This window comes from Mycteria americana, chromosome 2, assembly GCF_035582795.1.
Source record: "Mycteria americana isolate JAX WOST 10 ecotype Jacksonville Zoo and Gardens chromosome 2, USCA_MyAme_1.0, whole genome shotgun sequence".
NCBI lineage: Eukaryota > Metazoa > Chordata > Aves > Ciconiiformes > Ciconiidae > Mycteria > Mycteria americana.
In genome coordinates this window covers 117,076,164-117,101,668 of record NC_134366.1, presented here as the reverse complement: position 1 = coordinate 117,101,668, position 25,505 = coordinate 117,076,164, and the positions used below count along the sequence as shown (strand labels likewise).

General features: G+C 39.4%; 1 protein-coding gene across 1 annotated transcript in view; it reads right to left on the bottom strand.

Moving 5' to 3' along the window:
- SPIRE1 (spire type actin nucleation factor 1) overlaps positions 1–25,505 on the bottom strand; it is a 133,970-nt gene that overhangs the window by 44,017 nt on the left and 64,448 nt on the right. Inside the window, exon 4 of the mRNA XM_075494332.1 lies at positions 6,751–6,876. Within this exon, the coding sequence (XP_075350447.1) occupies positions 6,751–6,876 (126 nt within the window). The remainder of the gene's footprint in view (positions 1–6,750; positions 6,877–25,505) is intronic.

The following is a 25,505-nucleotide window of genomic DNA, read 5'->3' as shown; positions in this document are numbered from 1 at the left end:
CAGCACAGCGTCAAAGACTCGCTTCCACGAAATGCTCTCTAAAACGCAATGTTTTAATGAAGAAGGTATTCTCGGGAATCCAGATCTGGATGTTGTCTTTCACCAATTGCAGAACACAGTCTACTGCAGTTCCCAGTTTATATTCTCAATTAGGAATCATTTGTTCACTGATGCAAGGAATTCTTACACTGCTATCTGTGAAACTAATAAAATATTCTTGCACCTCTAGGCTCAATTTCAAAATATATAACCTGCACATAGGGGAAAAACTGCTTTTATACATTCAGCTATCCAACTTTGGTTTCAATTCCAAGGGCTTGGCCAGCAGCATTACCCTAGTTCTTTGAAAAGACCAAAACCCCATATAATTCAAACATGGGAATAGGATCAGTTAAATCAGTCCCTTTCATGGATATCAGACAAAGTAGTTCATATATAGTGGTATGGGTCGACACACCTTGCTGAGCTCCGGAAAGGGCGATACTCACCATGCTGCTCAACATAACTGTTTAAGAAGAGGCAAAAAAACCCCAAACCAAGTGCATGTAACACTTACTGAGTGACAGTGCCTGCATCACTTAAGAAAAACAAACAAACAAACCACAAAACCAAAACAGTAGCTGTTTCCCTTATTAAACCTCCTAAATTGAGGGATCAAACACATCAGGATGGGGCTGCAAGCCTGACAATGATACAGTTGCAAAAGCAGAGTCACTAGAAGCCTGGAAGTGTAGGCAAAAGTGAAGGTGAGAGCAGAAAAGTTTGTGAATCAATTTCTTTCTCCAGCCATGCTTCCTGAAAATCCAAGCAGCAGGGTATTTAACAGCTTTTATGGTCACGAGACTACTAAGAGTAACTTGGCTAGTGACCATATTTCCAAAATAAGTTAGCCATTAACATTGTTTAGATACCTATTAACTACCTCTATTATCATATTTTGTACAAGTAATACACCAATATAGCCACGTTAAATGGAAAGTAACATTCGACTTTTTTTAATTAACTGTTTTCCAATTGAGTCTTTACATGGCATGAAACTAGAAAAAAAGGAAAGGAACAATTTCGTTTCTACTCATGTACTTAATTAGGATTTGTATGTTTACATTTTCATATAGATCAGATTGAAATATATCCAGGCAGACCAAAAGAATTTTGTTTTACATCAGAAAGTACTGAAACGAAAGGCGACATGATTTAAAAGAACAGTACGAAGATGACGGATTGGGAGCTTTAGCTGTATTCTACCAAAAACTTAATTAATTACAAGGCATACTGTGGATAATGAAATTATGGATGAGTTTTTGATGAGCATGGACTTTCACTGCAACTGATGATGCAGCCAATTATAAAAATATATAAAGTCTTAATCGGTTTGGAAGGAATATTAATCTTGATGCTTTAGGGTGCACATCAATCTCTAAAAATTTTTGAGATACAAGTCAAACCTACTGCGGCAGATTAAGACATATCTGCCTACCGGACACTTCTTGTATTTTATGCTGGCCAGCATCACATGGTGTCTTTTATCACCAGCTGTGCCAACGGTGGAGTTTATCACCCACAGCCCACTCACAAATGCTTAGCTCTGCTACAGGCTGGCATTGGCATTTACTGGTACCACTCACAGGGTGGCTGAGGTTGGAAGGGGCCTCTGGAGGTCAGCTGGTCCAGCCGCCCTGCTCAAGCAGGGCCACCCAGAGCCAGTTGCCCAGCATCATGTCCAGGCGGCTTCTGAACATCTCCAAGGATGGAGACTCCACAGCCTCCCTGGGCAACCTGTGCCAGCGCTCAGTCACCCTCACAGTAAAAAAGTGTTTCCTGATCAGAGGGAATCTCCCGTGTTTCAGGTTGTGCCCATTGCCTCTGGTCCTGTCACTGGAAAGAGCCTGGCTCCGTCCTCTTTGCACCCTCCCTTCAGGTATTTGTACACATTGGTAAGATCCCCCTGAGCCTTCTCTTCTCCAGGCTGAACAGCCCCAGATCTCTCAGCCTCTCTTCATATGTGAGATGCTCCAGTCCCTTCATCAACTTCATGGCCCTTCGTTGGACTGTCTCCAGTATATCCATGTCTCTCTTGTACTGGGGAGCCCAGAACTGGACCCGGCACTCCAGCTGTGGCTGCACCAGTGCTGAGCAGAGGGGAAGGATCACCTCCCTCGACCTGCAGGCAATATTTCTCCCAATGCAGCCTAGGACACTGTAAGGCTTCTTTGCAACAAGGGCACATTGCTGGCTCACTCAGCCATTAAGCGCACATGGAGCATTAACTCCAGTAGAAGGCAAGCCTGGGCAGTAACAGGGAGCTGAAGGAGGACTAGGACAGATATCCCCTCAATAAAGCAGGTTCACAATGTGGGTAGCAGGCCAGGTGGATCCCTGGTCCAATCCAGAGCAGCAATTTCTGCATTTGTATGCTTGCATAGTCTCTCCCTGTCTTTCTCAGCCACACTTGATGCCATTTCTGAGCAATACATGTGACCTTTTCAGATACTCCACAGCAGGAACATTTGCTTTATCTCATGGATATCACCTATCTGTGCCTACAGTTCTGTCTATGACTATGTGCCAACAAAGGTGATATCAATGACTTCTGGATGATCCTGAAAAAGATGAATCTTTTCTTTTATATGAGGCCCATTTTTAGTAGATATACAAACTATCTTCCCCCTCGCCACACACGCATGCATTTCCTCCACCTTGTTGATCATTTTTCCCCACACACAATCAAAAAGAAAAGGGAGAGATCCCCTTTTTATGGGGATTTTAAAAGCTCTCTGCTTGAGATGAGAAACAAGCTGTACTCCATTTTTGTCATCAGCTGTAAATGCTTAAACAGCAGGACATAGAGTTAGGAGGTCTTGGCGCATCAAAAGACCACTTCTGGATGGCAGCAGATGGCACCCAGGGTGGATCTGCAGCAAGGGCACCTTTCACAGAGCCTGAGCAGCATACAGATGCTGCCAGCAAGCTGGAAAAACACCCCAGTAAACTTGCTAGAAAAACTTCACCTTGCAAAAAGATACAAAGTTAGATCAGATTAGTTAGCTTAATTTCAACTCTACCTGTGGAATTGCTGCTGCTATTCCACAGAAATATGTATTTTTACTACTGTTATTCTATTTCTTTTTATTTTTTTACTATTGCAATAGTAGTATCACACCTTTCTCAACTCTGGCTTGAGTCCTGTCCTGTTCATCCACTACATTAAACATTTCATTCTCTTTAAGAATACCATCTCCCTGTCTGCAAGTCAGCTTTACTGCTGACCTTTCATACACAGGGAATCAGACTGGAAATAAAATCCACATGGCATCAAGTACATGACAAAGTGCCTAAAACATTTTATTTGACATCATTGAGATGACCTGAACAGCTCACTCATTGCTTCATCATTTCTGATTAATGCACTCACCCAAGTGCATGCCAATAAAACCCTTTCTGAAACTATGCTCCGTTTGTTATATGACAGTGATTTTCACATGACAGCCTGAAGAGCACATGACTACTCAGTATATATATTAGTAACAAAACATATTATAACCCTATAGGCCTATCCCTCCTGCCTCCTGATCTGTCCCTCATGAAATCATCTAACTTTCAAAATCCTGACAAGTTTTTGTAGTGCCAAATTGAAAACAGCATCACAGCAATATTTTTTCTGCCTCTTTACAGTGTACCTCCCTTCTAAACCTGTCCTGGGCTGTAGCACAAGGTAGGTCAGATTTGGTCCACTCCTAGCAAGTGAATTTCTGCAGATAAAAATTCTCCCTCTTCCACTACAGTGAAGTTGGCTGTTTAAGCGCTTACTGAGCAAAAACTATGAACTTAATATACCTGGGAAACAGATACCCAGATGCCATCCAGTGGCCCTAGAAGGAATCCAAGGAGTTTCAAAGTAATTTTTATTCATAGGAAAGTAATTTTAAGTAATTTTAGAGGATTTTGTCCCCTTTTTAGTGTTTTTAGTTTCATTTTGATCTCACGTCCACAACTGTGTCCAGGTCTGAGGGATTCTAGAGGAAGATCTCTGAATACAGCTGTCAGTTTTTGAAATAAACCAGCAGTTTATAATTCCTGGCATCTTTAGTGTCACAAACACAGTACTATACAGTATAAGTCTTTTTTAATTGGAACTGATGGATGTAACTTGGGGTTTTTTTCCCCAGTTATCTGCAAATGCAATCACCACAGATTCAGGACAACAAGATGTCCTTACTGAGGTATTGTTCCTCTCCTTTATACCCAATACTCATATGACAATAACAAAAGGAAAAGAAAAAGGAATTCATTGACTTGAATTGTATTTAACCATATTCCTCATGAATTAAGATTTTCTATGTATTTGCAAGACAGAAAAGCATATAAACAATACCACAGCTTTTACTGGCACAAACCTAGTGTGATCATATGATTCCTGCTTGCCTCAAGTATCAACTATAGAGGTCATTTTAAAATGGTGTAACAAGATTTACAGCATTCCACCTTGTATTTTCTTCATACCTATTTTTTTCTTTGTATGCTACATTATTTTCAAAATTAAATACTTCCAAATCTATAGCTGGATAAAAGCTATAAGCAAGGATCAAACACATAATAAAACCAAAGTATCCAGATTCCAGAAGCTGCTTATAAGATAATTTTCTTGGTCACTTCTTGTATGCCTACTGGGGGACTGATCCAGAGTAAAATGAAATCAAAAGATCAAAATTCTGGCCTTGGTTAGGTGCAGCAGTAAAAGTCTTACTGATTTCACTAGAGCCAAAATTCCATCTACAAGGATTACTTCCTTTGACCTAAATGTGCTTTGAATCAATCCCTAATAGCCTTTGAGGGGCAAATGGTTTCTTTCATTTGGGATTAACTCATAGTATGCTCTTTGGTGTGATCAGATGTTGGGTTTTTACATCCAATTACAAGGTGATTAAATAATTTCCAAATTCAAACCACCTCTCTACTTTTCTAATAAATTAAAAAAAAAATTATTGTTAAGACTTAATTAAATGGTTATAAAACACAATATTTTACTTTGACATTGACAACAGAGATGCCTTATTAGTGCTTACTGTGGCCAAAATGTTCAAGAACTACTGGAAACATAATTCCTCTCTGAGAAGAAAGAAGAACTCCAAAGGGTCTTATCTTTGAGCCTCAACATGGACTTTCCAATAGCTGTTAGCTGAGGTGTTTCTAGCACAGGTCCCTCAATTAGTATATCCAGTGGTCAGAACACTAAGGAGCAGTCAAAAGCCGAGATGTGAAATTAATGACATTCAGGAGACAGATTTAGCACAGAGACACTATATCGTGTCTGCTCTCTGTATCAGGGGCATTGGATGCAGATGAACACGGGGACTTCAGAAAACGGGCGGCTCTTCAGCCATGCTGACACTGTCAAAATTATCCTTGCATGATACTGCTTCAGTTTAAAAATTGCTTTCAGTTTGAGTAGGACTGGAGGAATAGTGGAGGTGAAACTTGACCCCGTGCAACAGAAAAACATCTCTGAAGGATTCTCCTCCTTGGAGGGATGCATCTTGACCAGGAAGAAAAGACAGCACCAGTCCCTTATGCCTCTGACTGGTTTGCATCTTCCACCACCAGCATGAGGAAAAAAGCTCTCTTGTGCTGCTCTGAGACTCATCTGACCCTTTGATGAGCTGATTCAGCTCATTAACCTGATAAGGAATGACTCCCTTTTTTTTTTGGTATTTGCTGTGTTTGTTTCCTAGAACCAGACGAAGGAAAACAGTGGGAGCATGTGTGCGTGGGTGGAACAGCTCTGCCTCTTTCAGCAGCAAAATTTTTAGATCAGTCTGTAAAATCTTATCCTGCTTTTCAAAGGTACTGTAGATCTTGACTTACAAAAGAAAAGAAAATCCTTCAGGATTTATTAAAAAGAAAAATTATGAAAGTGTTGTTACTTGACAAGTTGGCTTCGGTGAAGAAACTAGCTTTAAGCAGCATGTTTCCCTTCCTGCCCTTCCCCTCACCCACCAGTTTTCCAATGTAACCAACACCCACTCTGTGTTAATACAATTGTTTATGGAGCCATTCTGCAGGCCAGATCACTGAAACCATCTTCATTAAAAATCATCCGCCCACCCTCAAAGTTATTCTTCAGCCAGACCATTTAATTGCAGTGGTTCATAGGATGGTCTTTCAGTCAACACTAGCAGCCAAGCAGGCAGTGAACATAAGCATCACGACCTACAGACAGAAATTTTTCTTTTTTTAAGTTGGCTCTGCTGTGAAGCCTATGTGACAGACAAACAAGCCACTCGTACAGCAAAGGTAAGGGAAGCTGCTGGCTGGGGACGAAATATGAGCAAGAAGAATCTCAGATAATTCTCAGCCAAAGACAAGGCATCAGAAGGAGCTGAGGAACAACAGGCAAAGCTCTGACGCTTCACAACATCCCTGAAACATCAGAGAAGTTTTTAGACTCAAATACATTGCATACATGCATGCAGGAATGGATGCATGTATGCAGTGTGTAACCCTCCAAGAAAAACCTCTGGTTTACTCCCGAATAGACTAGTCGCAATTAATAACAATTTCTATGAATCATCTGTAAATGGTCCCAGGCCAAAAGAAAAAAAACCCTCAGCTGTAGAAGTGCTCTCCCTGAACACTACAGATAATTTCCTCAAGCATCTGACATTCACTACTGCCTGGGTACGGAAGTGATTTTGGAAGCCTAATTCACACAGTAATGAGCTCACAAGCACAAAACCTTCTCAGACTGCTTACCTCTTTTGCACTTTTAATTTTGGCCAAGAAAGTGTACAGTTCCATTGTTTCGGCAAACAGAGCCCGACATACTGCTTGATAGTGGTTCGGCGCCTCTGATCGGGTTGGCAGGTGGGCAGCACACAGCTAAAGAGAGAAATAAATAGCAATATCAAAACAATGCCCCATGCTTTCATTAATGCTACAGAGCATGAGATACCATGAAAGTGAACGCAACGGTATATTTTGGGCACAAAATTCCATGAGACATTTAAGTTTAGGCAGAAATTAGGGTGTATTTTCTAAACCTTCTGCTACCTTTTATTTTATGAGAAAAGCTCTATAAGGATGGCAAGAGGACTGGTTGACCACGTCCTGGAAAACTCTGAAAACCAAGACATTGCCTTTTCATTTAAAAAAAAAAAAAAAAAAAGAAAGATGACATAATTGTGAAAGGAAAAAAGCAATCTTGCAGTATCAAATTTTGAGAAAATTTACTTAATTTAAACCAGCTTTAACAGTAAGTGTTGTTTAGCTTCCTATGCATGTGGAAGAGAACTGTATCCCTACCAATTTATGAAAGGATGGAAAGTGAAGCAAGGAAAAAAGTAAAGTGTAATCGTCAAGCTGAAACTCTGATTTAATTTATTTCAAACAGTACAAAGATTTTAAAAATCAGCAAGAGCCACAGAACCGCAGGCTTATTGCTTCACCTCAGACATTCATGAACATTTCCAGACACAGGCACAACCGATGTAAAGAAACACTGATAGGTGTTTTCATATACACGAAACCTGCAAAACTCTGGAAGCTTACTCAAATCACTAATAATAATTCACAACTGCTGTTAAGCACTCAGTCCAGCATGGCTTTTAAGAGTAAAACATGCAGCTCCCCTTTCCAACACGAGAAGTTTCACTGAAACTAGCCTTTATATTTCAAACAGAGAACCTGAATGGTATGAGCACCATCCAGCTTCATGAACATGAACATCCAGCTTCTACTATTGCAGAATAGCTCAGCACTGATGCTAATAGTTGTAGTATCTTTTTCCCCTAAGTCAAATCCATCACCTGTAAGTATTCGTCATGGAAATCTTGGCTCGAAATGGACAGAACAAAATAACATCTATAATTTGTTCCCTAAACAGTTTTAAATCAAAAAAAACCCAAAGCCGAAACTAAAGCACCCATATCATATATCATACTGGTGTATATATTAAAATAAAACAAAATCTTAACCAAGGCCTTAAAATTTGTCTTGTTACTGTGGTTTTATAGTAGCTATTTATTATACATATAGCTGTATTTATAGCTGTAGAGCTAAAACTAAGAACAAGCCAAAAACCTGAGGCAGTAGGTGGCTACATTCAGATTTCCAGAACTAAAGCTTGAGAGAGAAGCCTCTTTAGGAGAAGAGCCCTTAATTAGCCTAGTGGCATATTTGTCTAAATCTCTCCTGTTATTACAGTGAACACTGTGGTTACAAGGGGCACGATGCATGTAAAGCTCAGGCTGCTTTTTCATATTGCTTTCAATTTGATTTAAATCCATACTGCCACTAAAAGGTGTGGTCCTGTGGCCTCCAGCTGTATGCGTCCACTGATGCCCTTATGCTGGCACCAGAGCTCGTGCCCTAACGCAGAGAAGATTACTCACCCAGACAAAAATTAACAACGTGAAGGAAGTGGAGCAGGAGACAATTATTCTTCATGGCACGGACACGCACACAGTAGCGCAGGCAAAAAGGAGCAAGGGGAATACGCTGCCAGAGTGGGGAAAGGGAGGAAGGGCTGAACAATTGCTTTTGGTTGCAGTCAGATTGGCTCAGTCTCACTGACAAGTTGCTTTCTAAGGCCATAGGCCCCTTGTTATCTTTTATTTCTTCCAATTAGTATAACAATACAGAGTTCAGGGGTCAAATTTGGTCAACTTCTTTGATAAATTTTTACAAGCACAATTTGGACTCCTGCAATATCCTATTCTGATTATTGTACCCGTCTCTCTCTCTCTCTCCCCTTTTAGTTGTAAAAAAGGATATACATCAGGAAAGTTTATATATATGTGTGTGTGTGTATTTTCCTTCCTTCCTATATACTTTCCTTATATATAGGGAACGCACTGCAGACATGTTCACAAAACTGCCCTTGATTCCTCACTTTCAAATTTTACACTGCTTTATGATGATGGCCAAAATTTTCTTATACTCTTCAAATTTATTTCTACATAATCACAAGGACATAGTTGACAGAAAAAAACCCCACTTTTTTTCTTTTTTTTCCTTTTTCTTTCCCCGTCCCCTCTTTTTTTTTTTTTCTTTTCTTTTTTTTTCCTTTTTAACAAATCATATCATCTCCTTTGCAGGTAAAGGGAGAAAAACCAAACAGATGCACCTCTAATGTGTGCTACAGTGACAACACATACCACAAAGACAGAAAGTATTAAACATTTCCCTTGACTTAATGAAAAAGTCAGAACATTCAAAAGACTGAATTCTGAGTATGGTTAATTTGTGTTTCTTTCTCTCAATAACTAATCATGTCCTTACCTGCCTTACTATGTTTTCAGTAAGCTATTTCTGGTTATTAATTATAGTACAGATAAAAAGGGTTTCATTCTGAAATACACCATTTACAGGAATAACAATGAGAGTAACAACAAACAGCAATTTCAAAAAGATCATAAAATGGTACAAGTCTTCATAGCTGAGAATAAAATTTTATTATTATACAGATTGCACACAGGTTTTTAAGAATACTTTTTTCTTTATTTAGAAGCATGTTAATTAGAAACAATTTGCATCAAATATTGAGAAAGTTGATGAAATGCAGCAGTGGCAAGCTCAAGCAGGGGATGGATTTGATTCTATTATTGAACACGAAGTGAAGCAAAAAAAAATTGAATGCCTGCTGCTGAACTTAGTTACAAAAGCAACCACATAAAAAGTCAACCGTTTGGTTTGTAACCATTAGGCTGCAGGTATTAAAAGAGGGCCAGCAGCTCCTACTAACTTTCATGTTCTGAAAAATCAATCTCTGAGTGATCTTATATTATGTGAAGATGCATTACATAAAAAAAACCCTTGTGGTAACATTAAGTCAAGTGACAGCTTAATTTTTGGGTTGGGGAAGGTAAGCCTGAAGAAAAAGGAAAATGCAAATAGGACAGACTGATTTCTTCTCCCCCTTCATTGTAATATATTGTACTTGCATGCTGTTCAGAGCGCCTGACAAGCTATAACTTCCACATGAAAAAATACTGCAAAATCTAGGCAGGCAAGGCAAATCAAGTATGAAATGTCACTTCTAGCCTGAGTTTGGGATACTTATCCACTTTAAAAATAAAGAAAAATCACATCTTTAATTTTATGATAGTAGTGTTTGAAAAGCTATGTTACGGTAACACACCACAAAAATCACAGTCAGAATGTTTTAATATTTGAGATATGAAAGGACAGCCACCTAATGAACTTCTCCTCCTCTTACCATGTCGTAGCAGTCATGGTGCAAGAAGGATTAAGGTCAGGTCTGCAGTCTTTTCCAGCATTCAGAGTTCATCAAGGAAAGGAAGCCTCTGTATGCTGCTTATTCTGACACTTGCCTTTTCATCCCTCATGATACAACTTAAAACTATCCTAAGGGAAATGAATGCGAACAGTGCCCAGAGCTTAATACAAGGGCTGTTTGTTCTGTTTCCAAGAAGTCTCAAAAAGTATGGTTGAAAACAAATTATGTGGTCTTTGCAAACTGGTGAAATATCAAAAATATTATCAACTACTGAAACGTTAACTAGCTCGGTCTGTAAGTACTTCCATTTGCAATCACTGTGAAGAGCTGGGATTTTTTTAAATTTTTTTTTCCTAACTGAGCCTATCCAAAACCCAGCTTGACCCAAAGCATTCAATCTTTGCTTAGATCACTAAGAAGATTAGAGACTGTTTCCATCCACATTCAGGTTTCACAGAAAAAAAAGGCATTATGTAAATACCACAGCCTTGCCAGCTCCTCTATCCAAATTCATCCTCAATTGACTAGGAAACAGAGTACACCAAGCCAAAGCAATGTTAACAGAAATCACAATTTAACCATCCAAAGAGATCAAACAGCATTTCTTGCATCTGTTTGAATATATTCCATCAAGGGCTCCATAAAATTACAAAAAATACAACTGACTCACCCACTAAAATTCAGGTAGGTTTTGCAAAACCTTTTTGGCTAGATACATACTGGAAGGTTCATCAAAACACCTGGCCTGCTGGAATGAAGATTTCAAAAGACAAAAAGTGTTTCCATTTGCAACCATCTTGGGCAGAGGGCCTGTATGAATGCACCACAAAGAAGAAAAGGATTTGTTTTTCCCATGGGCCACAAAGACAAGCTATTGATATTATGCAAAACATACTACCAGCCTGCAAATGCCAGGCTTGTTAAGTGTTTTGAAAGCCTTGGAGTATTAACATAGGCTTAGAAGATGTACTTCTTCTTAAGCAACAAGAAGAAATTACTTTAACCAACAGATCACTGAACATACAACTGTATTAGGTATCTGCCTCATCCTTTGCAGTATGGTACTGCAATAGGTTCAAAAAATAAAACTTGAAGGCTTGAGATGCCTTCCCAAGTCAAGGTTATTTTCTGAAAGATTTTGTCTCCATGCAGATAAACTAGACTTTATGATTAGGCTTTTTTTTTTTTTAAATAGATATTCTTTTATTCCTATGAATATGAACTTCAAGGAGCCATCTGCCTTACCCGAAAAATCTTACCAAGACAATACCTGTGTATTTGTAAAACTCAACCGAGCGTTTTGCTTCGCTTTATTATCCAGAATAATGTCAAGGGATGGACTGTTCAGAGGAATAAGAAGAGTTTTGACATGAGTTTGTAAGATGTTTCTGCCTGCTAGGACCACCCCTGTGCATAGCACATGGGACTTGGCACAGTGCAAGTTTTGAGGCGGCTTTCACAACACCTGCAGCCAGCCCGCCTGCTCCCTACCAGTTCACAGCTGCGCTCTCAAACTTTCCAGGCAGAGATTTGCCCCTGGCTCCACCTCTTGTAACTGCAGTCGGCCAAGGACTAGCTGATCTCTCTGATAAAGGACTTTAGGGGAATACTAGTGAGGTAAGACTGCGATAAGACAAAAGAGATGGGAGCAGAGTTAGCTATTAATCCACAAAATAAATTCACAGAAAGTATTCACAGAAAGTTACTCTTCCCAGAGAGCTACCTGCAGAAGCTTTGTAACTTTTAAAATTGATATTTTAAATGACCATTTGCAAATGCCGTAGAACGTCCAATTGCTTGACATGTGAGCTCCTAATTAATTTTACACACCTCAAGGAAAAGGTAGGTTTTGTGGAAATTGAGGCAAATTCCTAGTTTGCTGCTGTCAAGCACGTCTACCTCATTATCTAAGTGTTCTCCAGCAATCTGGTAAGGCTTTCCCCTCACGCTGGTATTTGTTGTTTTGATCATGTTTTTCATTGCTTTGAGGTAGACAAGAGAAGAACTACATAGTTCTCTACTTACACAAGTTCAGAATTTAATGGTTTAAAGGATCCTCCCCATAAGTGGCTTAATAAATAAGTTCTTTCTTTACTGATTTTCCTTTGTAATATGAACAGCCACATGCAGCAGCAAAGCTACTGCATTTAGCAATAACAGGTACAATTTGATGAAACAGTGGCCTTGGTTGGTTCCCTCTTTCAGGATTGTAAAAAGAAGAAAAAAATGTAGCTCCTGAAATTAAAGCCGAAACTGCAAATGGGAATTAGATGATGCAAGGATTGAAAACAGTGCTTTACGTAAGATCTTGATCCTTAAAGTTGTCTGTATCATACAATCTTCATCATCATTAACTACCCTCTGCTTTGCAAACTCTGAGGATTAAAGGCCTCGAGCAAATTATTTATATATATGCTTAAATGTCAAACAGGAATGGACTAACAAATGTTTGCAAATGCTCTCCTGAGTCAAAACTTAAGTCAGTGTGGAAGTAAAGTTGAAAGACTCACGTGGGTAGACTGCGTTTGGAAATGCTGCAGTGACATTTCATACGCTGTAGTTGGTTTTAGAAATACAAAGCAAAACTTGAGCAATTCAATAATGCTCAGGATGAAACTGGTGCACAGTAAAGGACTCTCCTCCACTATTTTCTTCTAAACAGAATATCTGTCCTGACACCGTTTCCTCCAGGTACTGATTGCCCTGAGATGCTGAGCACTGTGATTCATTTTCTTTCCTAAAATCTTATATTTCACAGCTATTTGAAGAGTCTTAACTACTTTTCCATGCTATTAGACTGAATTTAAGCAGTGATGAGAATCTTGATAAAATTTCAAGAGATAGCAACTGCAAGACTAACATCTCACTTAACTGTCTCACAAACTCGAACCTTTTCCAATGACAGAAACAATTAAAGGTGAAGACAATTTGTATTCTGTTACATTTATATGATACTATGTTTAGGGAAACAAGTCTTACAAATATTTAACACAATTACGAACACTTTGAATGCATTTAGAACTTACATGGGTGTTAAGAAATGGAAATCAAACTACAGTATATGTTACTGACTACATTTCAATTTTTAAGCCCAATCTTGTATTTTTCATGCTCAGTGCACCCTATTCTTACTCTTTATTAGCTTTCTAAGTACAGAACGAAGACCTTGACTATTGAAATAGACTTCAAACGAAGGTCAACCTACGTTTTTGTGAGACGATTATATTTCCACTGGCCATTTTGACATTAATTTTTCCATGACTGACTAATTTTATGTGCTAGTGCAGACTTCTTGACAAAGCTGCGTTCGCATAAATTCTCATTTCTTCTTGAAAGCTATTAAGCTTTTTTTACGCCTCAAATACACCCCCCCGCATACAGCTGTTTCTGGAATATGTGTTAGGTGTATTGTTACACTGTCTTTACACAGTGGACTAACAACATCCTGCTTCTCAAAGAGGCTTGTTTCAAAAGAGCCAATTAAGTGAAAACCAATTCTGCATTCTCTCTTAGTTTCAGAGAAACTGTGCTCCATTGTTTCTTAGCAGAATAATGGAGGAATTAATAATATAAATATGCAGTAATCTGAATTTGCTAGCTCTCGTTCACTGACTATTCAGTGGCACATCAATGGGATTATTCACGAGCAAGGGCGAAATCCTACAATTTATATTTTTCCCATTCTTTTACATGAAATGTCAACCCCTGCAATATTTAGCAAAACCACTAGTTAGTCTGTCAGCAGCAATCGTTTTCAAAAGCTTTCTGCTTCACAACAAGGCGACAGCTCTGTGTACATTCGGCAGCTCTCATCTGTACCGCTCACACATCTGCATTTCATGCAGGAGCAGCAGCGTGAAGGACGGGATGGAGGCATCTGGGTAAGAAAACTAGCTTCAGAAGCAGAGTAGAGGCATAGATGGGAAACATGATAAAATTGGATAATTAAAGGAAAAGGGGAGCGGCTGTATGTATTCACAGGGCTACCTGTAGTTGTTTAGCTAGCAGCCCATTAAGCTGTGGAACCACCCTTTACATTATTAAATAACTTAGACCCGAACAACTGATAGCAAAGAGTTGCACCCCTGTAATGTGATTTTGTATGTTTGTCTGCCATGCTTCTCAGGCCCTCCTTAGGGTTGGAGGGTGCCTTCTTACTGCAACTACTACTTCTGTTCAGCAGAAAAGAGAGGAAGGTTGGTTTTGTACCAGGATGCTTGACATATGCAGCAGAGAATGAGAGCAGGATAGATGCCCTCCTTTCTTCCCCTCTCCCCAGGCCTCCATACAAGCATATAAAGCAGCCATTACACTCAGGGTACTGCTTGAAAAAAACAGAGCATCTCTGGAAAAGCAGTAGAAAATAGTGAAATTTTCAAACAGAATAAAAGAGAAAACAATTTTATCAAAAGGCAACAGAAAATGGTGGGGAATGACTCTCAAATCAGAACCCAAATCTCACTGACACACATAGAAAAGGAACAGGAGAATAATACAGAAGAGAGTTTGTTTCTTTATCAATTTTTCAGTAATGTCCATCAATCTCATTACTAAACAGTTCAAATGTTTGCATACTTACTAAATGAGAGACAATATATTAATGTAAGGCAGTTTTATTCATGAGCCACTTAAAATCCAATTAAAATATATCAACTAAAAACAAAAACATGCACTTTCCTTGGCAGCAATTTACAGTTCACGTATAGAGCTTTAAAATGTATGTGTGTGGGAAGCTTGTTTGTTTTTATGTAAAGTGCTGAAACTTCTCTCGGTAGGCATAATAATAATTTGCTTTCATGTTTTGTCCTGAAGCATGACTTTTTATTCCTATCCAAAAAAACAGATTTCCAGCTGCATAACCAAACAAACTGCATTACTAAACAAAACAAGCTTTTAAACTTCACTCCCAATGAATAAATCTAGCAACTTCTAACCAGTCTCATTTTGCTTTCATTAGGTCTCAGTGTATGGAAACCTATTCTATTCCTTCATGTATGCTGTACTCCTTATTTGTAGTACCTGGAAATCAGCTCTTGAAACTCTGATTGCATGAAAAAGGCCTACAGAAGATTTCTTCCTCTTCTTCTTCTAGGCAAGTATGCTTAACATTTTTTTCTTAAAACTTATAGCCATTGAATCTTCATTGCAATTGTCTTACCAAGCATATCAGTTACATAAATGTTAATATTTAAAACATATGCCACTCTAAGATAGGTATGAACAAAATTATTTAACCCACAATTTATTGATTAAATTAATTGATTAAAAAGAAAATACTGTAATTTTGATTCAAATACATATCCTTGCTTATTCAAGCAGAACAGATATCCAATAAGTCAGAACTTAAAAGGTGTTATTTTCTCCTCAATTCCCTCCATTTCTAGTGGTGGTGCCCTTTTTTGTCCTTTCCTTCTATGCACACTCCATTCCTGGAAATTGTCTGCAGTATGGTAATTACTAGAAATTGAATTACCTAAAGTCAATGGCTTTGACATACGCCCTGTATATAGGTGGGATTAACCACCTGTAGGGACTGCAGATGGTGTTTATACCGCCCTGAGTGCCCAGAGACTCGAGGGAAAGACAGCTTTACTGCTTTGCTTTGACTCCGCACGTTTCTTGCCAATGGCAGCAATAGGAGTAAAACCACCTCTCTGTCAAGCATTCAAGGCCACTTCATATATCCCAAACTGCACTGAGTCTACACCATGGGGACTGTAGTTGTGCTGTAGGGGCTCCATCACAGTAGTTGCCTTGCAGTCCATGCTGCATGTATTCTCTCACCCGTCTGACACTACGAATTACCAATTCTATTTTGCTGATGGAGATCTGAGGCCGATGCAAAGCCCAATGAGCTGGTCAGGAATCTCTTCTAATAAAGAAAATAAAAAAAAATTCTGGATCAAAGCCATAGCTGACTAAATCACGTAGAATGCTACGGCATATTTTTCCATCATGTCCCTGCTTTGTTGGTCCATTTGCACTCCTATCTAAAAAGATTTCAGTCTCCATATGAAAATTTAGAATGGACGACTGTAGTGAATTATTATGCAACTTGTAGTATTTGGTGGTTTTCCTGAAATCTTAGGTCCTGAACTCATAGGAATACATATGAAAAGTAATCTTCATTATTTCTAAGTCAGAGATTGTGAAGATTCTAGTACAATCTAAAGGCTGACATCTTGCTCCAATCTTAAAATATATTAGTTTTATTTTAACATCATGGCTCCTTGGAGGGTATAGGAATGAGTCCTTGCTTCTAAAAAGGATGAACAACACAGACTCAACACAAGATGAGAACCCAAAGATACAGAGCACGGGAGATCCTCTCTTGCTAATAAACTAAACTCAGAAACATTTCTCGTTCTTCCCGAGGGTTTGGCTGTTCTTTCTAACAGTTAGCTTGCTTATTTCAAAATTTGCCACTTGTAGAAGGAGGCAAAGCCATACACCTTGGCCAATCTCTGATTGCAAAAACAAGCAAAGTTTGTTATATTTTCAAAAAGAGCTACTTGCACTTTCAGATGCTGAGCATTCTTTTTGAAATTAATTTCTTTGCACACTCAAAAAAAATGCATTGGAAAAGAAAAACATAGTTTAAAGTATTTGAAGAGTCTTCCCAACTCTTATTACCTGGCTTTTAATTAACATAAAATAATTTTGCACTTTAGGTTATTTCAACCACATCAGATAAGTCCTACCATTCTTATCTAAGAAGGAGTCTTGTAGAAACAAGCATGTTCTGCAATAAAAGGGATGTGTCCTTGACAGAGAATAGTTAAGGGAAAAAACAAACAATGAAAAACAACAATAAAAAAACCACACACCACAACCCCCGCCCCCTCTTCATCAAAATCTTATTATCTGAAGGGAAAAAGAGAAAATGGAAGGAGGTAAATCACTTTCCTAGTTGTCCAGTCAACTGCTGCATGACTGCTTTGTTTTCAAACACAGCTCTTAAAATAATCAAACTATTTCGTGCCAAGTATTCTAAGGACCTGCACCATACCTAATTATTTACCTGTTCTCAGTTACATATCATGAAGGATAGATCTCTGCAAGTCAGGCAGGAACTCCCAGCTCAGTTCTTCAACTTCAAAGCTACCTTTAAAACCCCTGGCACTTGCAGAGGCATCTACTACATGGCCGTTGAAATAGATGCTTTTTCATGATACGTTTACCAATGCCTTCCAAAGCAGAAATATAAAAAGAATCAAATCTCTGGAAGGTAATTAATACTGTAGTGACCTCAGTCCATGGAGAGTAACGTTATCAAATGGTGATCGTGGTAGAGCCCTCTCCTGCCTGTAGTCAAAGACCCATTGTTACTCTTGGGTAACTCTTTTCTGTACTGACATTTTTCATGATAAAGCCACTTTTGAGGGCCGAAACTCAGGGCAGTTATTTTTAAAATAAACAAGACCTAAGAGCAAAGTACAGGTAACTAGAAATGCAAATATATAAATCTATTTCAAACATTGCTACCTTCAGCAAGATGAAAGCCGGTTTAACATTGACTTCATATAGAAAAACTTGATAGCAATGGATAAAGGGACAAATCTAAGACACTGGCAAAGTGCCTCAACTGGAGTTTGTTGACAGCTCTGAACCGAATTTAGGATGTACCGTCACATCTACAAAGAGTCTGGTGTAAAACCCATGAGGAGTGTTAAAGCTTACAGCTTGTTCTGCCAGCAAAGATAGCTGAAAACATCACACTCTTGTCAAAAAGCCCCAAACTAAGTGTTTCTAAAGGACTTTTTGCCAGTATCCTTAAGCATACATCAGGGTCCCACGAGAAAGACGACTTCAAGGAGAAGCTGGGGGAGGCGGGGAAGGCGAGGGGGGCTCAGTTCCCTCAAACTCTGCGTGACACCAGCAGGGAGCTGCCAAGAAACCACTCTGCTTGCAGCGTCTTCATTAAAAGGCCTAGATAGCTGCCAAATTAACCTCAAAGAGAGGTTATCTTTATCTGTCAGAGTGGTAAAGAAAATTATTAATCATTTTATTGCGGTAGGCATGTAAGACAATAGAGGTTAGTGGGGGGGTGGCCTAGTTATCTCGCCAGCTATCTCACCTCAGCAGTTCGCTGCCATGCACCCAGGCAGAAGTAATACTCGGTGGAAGATTACAAACCTCTTGAGTTTCATCTTTATGGCAGAAAGTGTCCTGGACACGGCAGAGACACCTGTCCTGTTTTACCTGCTCGCTTGACCCTAGCGCCAGGCCGAGGGCAGATGGGTGCCATGCATCCCCTGGCCACCGGGAGAGCACCTGGAAGGAGCAGGCACATCCCCTCTCCCCCCCTCTCCTTCTTCAGCCACTTGTGACAAAAAGTGGGCCCAGCTAGGAAAGAAAAACCAACCCGCAGTGTTCAGAGGTACACTTTTTGCAACTATTTTGCAGTTTGTTTTTTTTTTAAAGGTTTCCCGTAAGGACAGATTTCAGCACTTCTGCTGAAGGTGACACCATGAGGCCAAGGGCCTCTGGCAGCCAGACTCTTAACTGGAAAGTCCCCAGCAAAGTGCCCTGGCTCCAAACACAGTAAGCACCGTTTCCAGGACAAGAAATTGCAATAAACGCCCCTCCTTTGCTCACTAACACATTCAAATGCGAAAAGGACTGACATCACCCTTTTAAAACGAGCACAGTGGTTACTTTCAAAGTAAAGCAGACCACGTGTTGACCTCCAATTACACTGCCCAGAATGAAAAATCAGGACAACTGTTTAAGACACCAAATGACATCACTTTAATTAATGAAACCTGTCTATCAACATAATTCACTCACACACTTGTCACGTTCAAAGCTGCTTTAAAATTACATTAAAGGGATTTACACAAACTGTCTCCAGCTTTCTTAACCAAGCTAAGGTACAGGAATCCCTTCACTTTCTGCATAGGTTTATAAGAAATTAAATGCAAACACAAGGGAAAAATTAACTTACCGAGTATTTTTATTTCCAAACGTGTGTGTTGCCTGGAAAACATATTTTCTATTTCTGTTTACCTCTGAGCCATTAAAAATATTTCTACTGTGACATGATTCCTCTGTCCAGACATGAAAAGGCTTAATAAATCATGCTAATACTCTCCTGAACTTCAGTTTTTTCATTTGTTTGTTAATATTACTTGCTACCACAGAAATACAAGTTTTTTAAACAAACAAACCCTATTGCTCATTTTCTTCCCCCAGTGCTGTCATGTTTTCAAACATCATCTTATAATCTTCCTATTTTAAAAAGTGGATTGAGGACACTGATATTTTACATCTACCTGTGCAAGTGTGTGTGACTGTATAAAATACATACATGGGGTCTTGTTACATACAGTGTGATAGAGTGGACTGATCGACATGAATTGATTAGAAGAGACCAGTTCATAAAGAGGTTTGGCTTCATGAGAATTTGCTCATCTAAAGCAAGTGTTGGTCTTAGTGCTCACATCAAGAAATCTTGGCATGCTGAAAAGGAAAAACAAATACAATTGCTCATTAGGACCTTCTTGTCCCAACTCCAAGCTTGCTTTGTCCTAAGAGAAAGCCAGGCAAAAAACCATAGAACTCTCTTTTGGCTTAAATCACCCGAAGTATCTTGTTCTTCCTTGCCATCATGAACTCAATAACAATAAAACAAATGTCTGGTTTTTCTAGTGTTTAAAATCAAGTTTGTAGCCTCTTTCTAAGAGATGCAAATACATAAATAACAATAAAACAAAGGGGTTTGTTCTCTCTTCAGGGCAAAGGCAAAAAACCTCCTCTGTTTTCCATCCAACCAGGCTTCCAAAAGAAGTCTTCCTAGTGCCTTCTTTACAGGCTTTACACAAAGCAAACTCAGAGCAGCGTATGAAGCATTGCCCCCGCATGCAGCTGGCTTCCTTTAGCACGATCCCTTAGCTCACTGCCCTTGCCAATCCCTCAGCTAAATCTTCTTCTTTATGAGATTTAGTTTAGGTCTCCAAACAGTGAGTAGCCATGGTTGCTACTCAGCTCTGCCAGTTCGCTTCACCTCCCCACACAAAATCCCTGAATTCCCATGCCTGCTGTCTTCCCATAGCATCCAGGCTAGCCTACACCTTCCCTTCAACAAATGCTCTGCCAGACTTAGTAGATTCAAGGAGTTTATCTCTTGGGACCATTTTGTTCAGTTGCACAAGTTAGTGCAAGTTATTAGGAAGACCGCTAGATTAAAATGTTCAAATAATTCTCCACAACTACGCATACAAGACTCATCTGCACAGATGCACAAGCTTTGGGATGGTATGGTCCAAGCAATGCAGTAAGGCAAAGCTAAAACTACCCAAGAAATGCACTGAAGCCACCACCCAGAAGAATACTGCTTTTCCCATTGTGTTATTTCATTAAAAATATTTACAAATCAATAATTTAAAACACACTCAGGGCCATGCGTCCTGCAGACAATTGTCTTTTGAAAGCTACCCCTTAAGGCTGCTTCAGTTACAATACTATTTAAGGATGTTGCAACTACGTGTTTTAAATAAAAACCTACTGTAAAAATCCTTTTACTAAGAAATGTAAAACATTCCCTGTCTTCAGACCAATCTTTGGGATAAATACGATATTCTGACTTTTAGACTCAGATCTTCAGGGGACAGCACAATCTAATATGCACTGTTTATTTCTTTGTATCAAATGGCCTTATCTCACTTAAATATTTTTCTAAAATACAGCATGCAACAGTACACTAAGCAAAGGGGAGCAGAAAATAGCATCATGAGAACACAGTAATCAAGAGCATATTAAAAAAATCACATAGCTAAAATAGAGAGGTTATTATTTTGGAAAATTAGTGGTACTTTTAAGTCAATTCAAACAACTTTCCTCCAAATGCTTCATTTCTTTTAATACTGTTACCGGCACTGAAATAAATGCACCAAAAGAAACTTTGCCTCAAGCCCAAGGCTCCCTCTTGAATAATTCAAAAGCAAGAAGATCACAGTGGCTTAATTAAAGGGCCCTCACTCAGTTTCTTTACTTTTCCCATGTTGCTGTTACAGTACAATATGCCTCTATAAGGAATTAAGTAATTTTGTAGCATCTATGCTGCTTTCATTTTCTTTGGCAATGCAATTATACCATCCTTGAAGTGACTCTGAACTAGCAATATTGACAACTGAAATACCCATAGTTTTTCACACAACTGTTATCAGCAAGAAAAACTTCTGACCATCCTCAAATACAGTCATTTGTGTCCTGGCAAGAACGAGAAAAGGCAAAGCTTCCACTTTTCCTCTTGACCCGTCTCCTGAATGGGGTGGTGGATTGTGAGGCTCTAACGCCTCACAGAAGCTAGACACTCCAAAATTTATAGCGGACAAGCACTTGGAGACTCTGCTGTTGGACCTTTCATTTCAGCCTGGAAGGGCTAACATATTTTCCCCCAGCTAAATCAGTTGGCCTAATTAAGAAGTTCTCCCCCACCCCATAAATCCTGCTTGTCTCGTGCCTGTAGAGCATTACAGCTACAAGAACACCTATACTGCCCATTTCAAACAAGAGCTGTATATGCACAACTTAAAAACTACAGAAACAAGTTAATCTACTGTTTTGAATATGGTCTGCGAGGGCAGCTACTGGGAACCTTCAACACATAGCGCTATATAAGAGAGAAAATTGTACAGCAATTGTGCATGTCACCATTAATCTACTTGTCTACTAAAACATTTATCACGCACATAATGTAAATAATACAAGCAGTACTGATAAGGTACATGGGATATTCCCTATGGCATGTTGGCATTACATGGAAATCAAAGAACACTTGTGCCTTACAGACATGATAGAAGATGTCATGTGAATCTGTATAAAAATGGCTTGCATTTTTAAAGTAGCGAAAGGAGTCAGTAGAGCTAAAAAGCTAGCTGCAACACCATGAACATCCAAGACTGCAAAGTCTACATGGGTGGAAACTGGATTCTGACAAGATGAACCTTTGCCAAACCCTAACGTAAGACAAGCTGCTGTCCTGGCTAATTTTTCTGAGCAGATCTACTGCCTTTACCAGGCTGACAGTGAATCTGAAAAATCCATCACAGCCTTCTGTGCACTTATCAGTTTCAACACCTGGAGAGAGGAGGCAGTTGCGAGTTGAAGAGAGACTCTCAGGCAGATCCCTTCAGCTTTGGACAGGTCAGTCTGCACTGCCCGGCTGAGTACTGGAGTTAATCCATAGGGCAGAGAAGATGTGGGTCACTTTTGTAACGAATGGCAGCTCTGCTCTTTTTTTACTTTATTATGGGTCACTACAGCATTACTGTGTTAACTGGCCAACCATTACCCTGATTTCCAGTCATTAGTTAGAATTCCAAATTAATCTGTTCGAACAAAATGTACTTTGTGAAAGTGAACACTCATTGATCTATTTTAGTCTCCAGGGTCTATTTTAGCAGCGGAGGCTAACACAGGTTCTTTGATACTTCAGATTAAACCTCCTACTCAGATGTGTTATTTCTAACAGATTGCTTTGCATGTTTTAGATGTTTGTATTTTTAAAGGGAAAACTGGAGCTCTCTCATGACAAATTCTGCATTTTGTGCACTATGGGACACCATTACCACCAAAGATTCCTTCCACCTCCACTAAAAACTGGAACTTTATTTTTACCCATGTATAAATTATTTATAACAATTGCAGCATAAAACAGATGGGGAAAAAGTCCATGCCCTGCTCTGCTTCTTTTGGATGCATAAAGGCCACACACAAATTTCAGGTGTATTCTAACCTACCCATACATAAAAATAATCTGAACACCCAATCTGTGTTTCCTGTTTTTGTTGGACAACTCCTTGGATTCCTCAGGCTATTTTAGACCTTAGACAGGTTATACCAGTATAATTATGTGAATTATGGGTACAAGGGTTTTTAACCAGTGTAGATGCATTACTGTGAGCCGTAATGGGAAGGTAAAAATCACCACAGAAAAGGTGATTTGGTTTTGTCTCCCAGCTTGGAATAAGACACTCCAATCCATCTAAGCCCGTGCCAATGGAAGGGATTTTTCCACTGTTCTGTGTGAGAATAATTAAAACAAGGAAAAAAAACGACCTTCTTTTTTTAATGGGAAGACCAAAGTCATGAGGGACAACTTCCTTGCAAGGACATTTGGTATAATGCAGTTCTAAGCAAAACCTCTCAAAATAAATGTTGTGAACAGTACAAAATTAGTTCCGATTCTACTTATCTTTTGCTTGCAGAGTTCTCAGTTGTCCTAAATCCACTTGCTCTGCAGCTGTTTATAAAGCCCTTCATATCAAAACCCTATCATTATTGTTAAATAATTTTATTTTAAAACCAACAACATGGAGATACTGCTTATACATTACGAAGACTCAAACATGCAGAGAGACATTTCTGCTTTATTTTGCACAATTTGTCCTCAGCTCAGCTCCCTGGGCCTGCACAGTACCGCAGCTTCAAACACTGACTCCTTTCACGACTCAGCCAGCAGCACAGTTTACTCCAGTCAGTCTTCAGCTGTGCCTGCACAAATGTTTGAGGGGTCTTGCAGCAAAACAGCTGAAGGAACTGATGGAGTTAAAAAAATCAAACAAACAAACAAAAACTTTTGGGATGCTCTGACTAAATATAGGTGACATGGATCCCAGCCAAGGTGACAGCACAGACAGAAGAAACACACTATAGTTTCAATGAATAACTATGATGTACAAGGCTTGCTTGGGCAAGAAAAAAATAGCAGGTTTACTGCATTTCTAAGACAAGTCCAAGTTAGCTCAAAGAATGGTGAAGGAATAAGAAGAGGCCTGTGGATGGGTCCTATTCAGTCAAGATCTATATATTCCTTTGTTAACCCAATCTCAGCCATTGTTTTTCTGGGACCTTCACCATGTCTGTGTGTCTGGCTGAAGACACTGGGTAGTTGATACAAAAAGGTGTACTCTCAGTCAGCATGCTTTGGGAGGGTAAGAGCCCAAAAGGGAATGTTTTTAAGCCCCTAAGCACAGGAGATGAGCACAGGTCCTTCAGACTTTGCTGCTGAACTCAGAGGTCCCACTTCTGTCAATGCATCCGAGAGAAAGGGTGGCCAGGGAGTGTGCCAACACAAGTCATCTACCTGCTCAGACCAGCACCATGAAGGTCCACCTTCAGAGGCCCAAACTCCCCAGGGGTATCCACCTGGGGGTGCCCTGTCATAGTAGTATGATACGGGGGTGTGTTCACAAAATAATTTTGAGAGATCTCTGGGTTTCTTTCTAGCTTACAGTTCCCAAAGAGTTAAACTGCAAAAAGGAATAGCCAAAGGAGAACCTGTCCCCTGCAGAACTTAAGAGGTACAAAAACTAGATGGTTGTACTTTCAGGGACCCAAACAGTTGGGACAGGAGGTTCCCCAGCATTACAAAAGGGGTCTCAGACACCAGGTCTGTGTGGACAACTGATGATCCACAGGTAGAAGATGATTAATTTTTTGGTCAAGCCAGCAAATCAAGCTCAAGTACTGAGACAACAAAAGCAAAGGGAACTGAGGACTTCGAACCCACTGTAATTTCAGGTTTTTTCCCCCACCAACATGTGGAGACATAGATCACCTTTTTCTAAAAGAAGATCCACCAAGATAAAGACTAGCATGTGACATCTGAGCACACTACAAACAGGACTCGAGAAGAGAGCTGATCAATTGCTGTCTTTTTTGAGTGTTATGATTTTCACAAACGGCCAATGTTGTTGCATTCCTTTTTAATACAAAATGAACTGACAACATCTGGGGCATTGGTTACCATCTCAGTAAGGTTCCAAAATCTTCACCAGCTTCAGACAGAGCTACAGGGTACGCTGTAAGTTGCTTGTTTTGAAATGAAGCATAAATACAGTTCTGCAGGCTCATATAAAAACGCTAAAGCCAACCCAGCCTTAAACAGAATTACGCTCACAGAAAGCTGCATCTTACTGATTTTAACCTCATGGACTAGGCCTTTGAATTCCAGTAACATGAACTCTTTAACTGTCTGTCATAAACAAATACCCAGACTTGTTTTTAACTGCATTTTCAGGTTCCTCTCTGACAGGTTCCCATATTATACTTACATGGGGTCATACCATCTATATGATAATAACGTTATGTCCTCAAACTCAGAAGGGAGCCTCCAAAAATACTTAGATCTAAATGTAGATGATCTCATCCCACCTGTCAGTGCATGGAGACAGGACATATTCTTCTCTTCCTCTGTAACTCTACACATGCCATAGATAGTTGATCTGTACTACCATCAGAGTACTCAAAACAAAACACAAGCAGA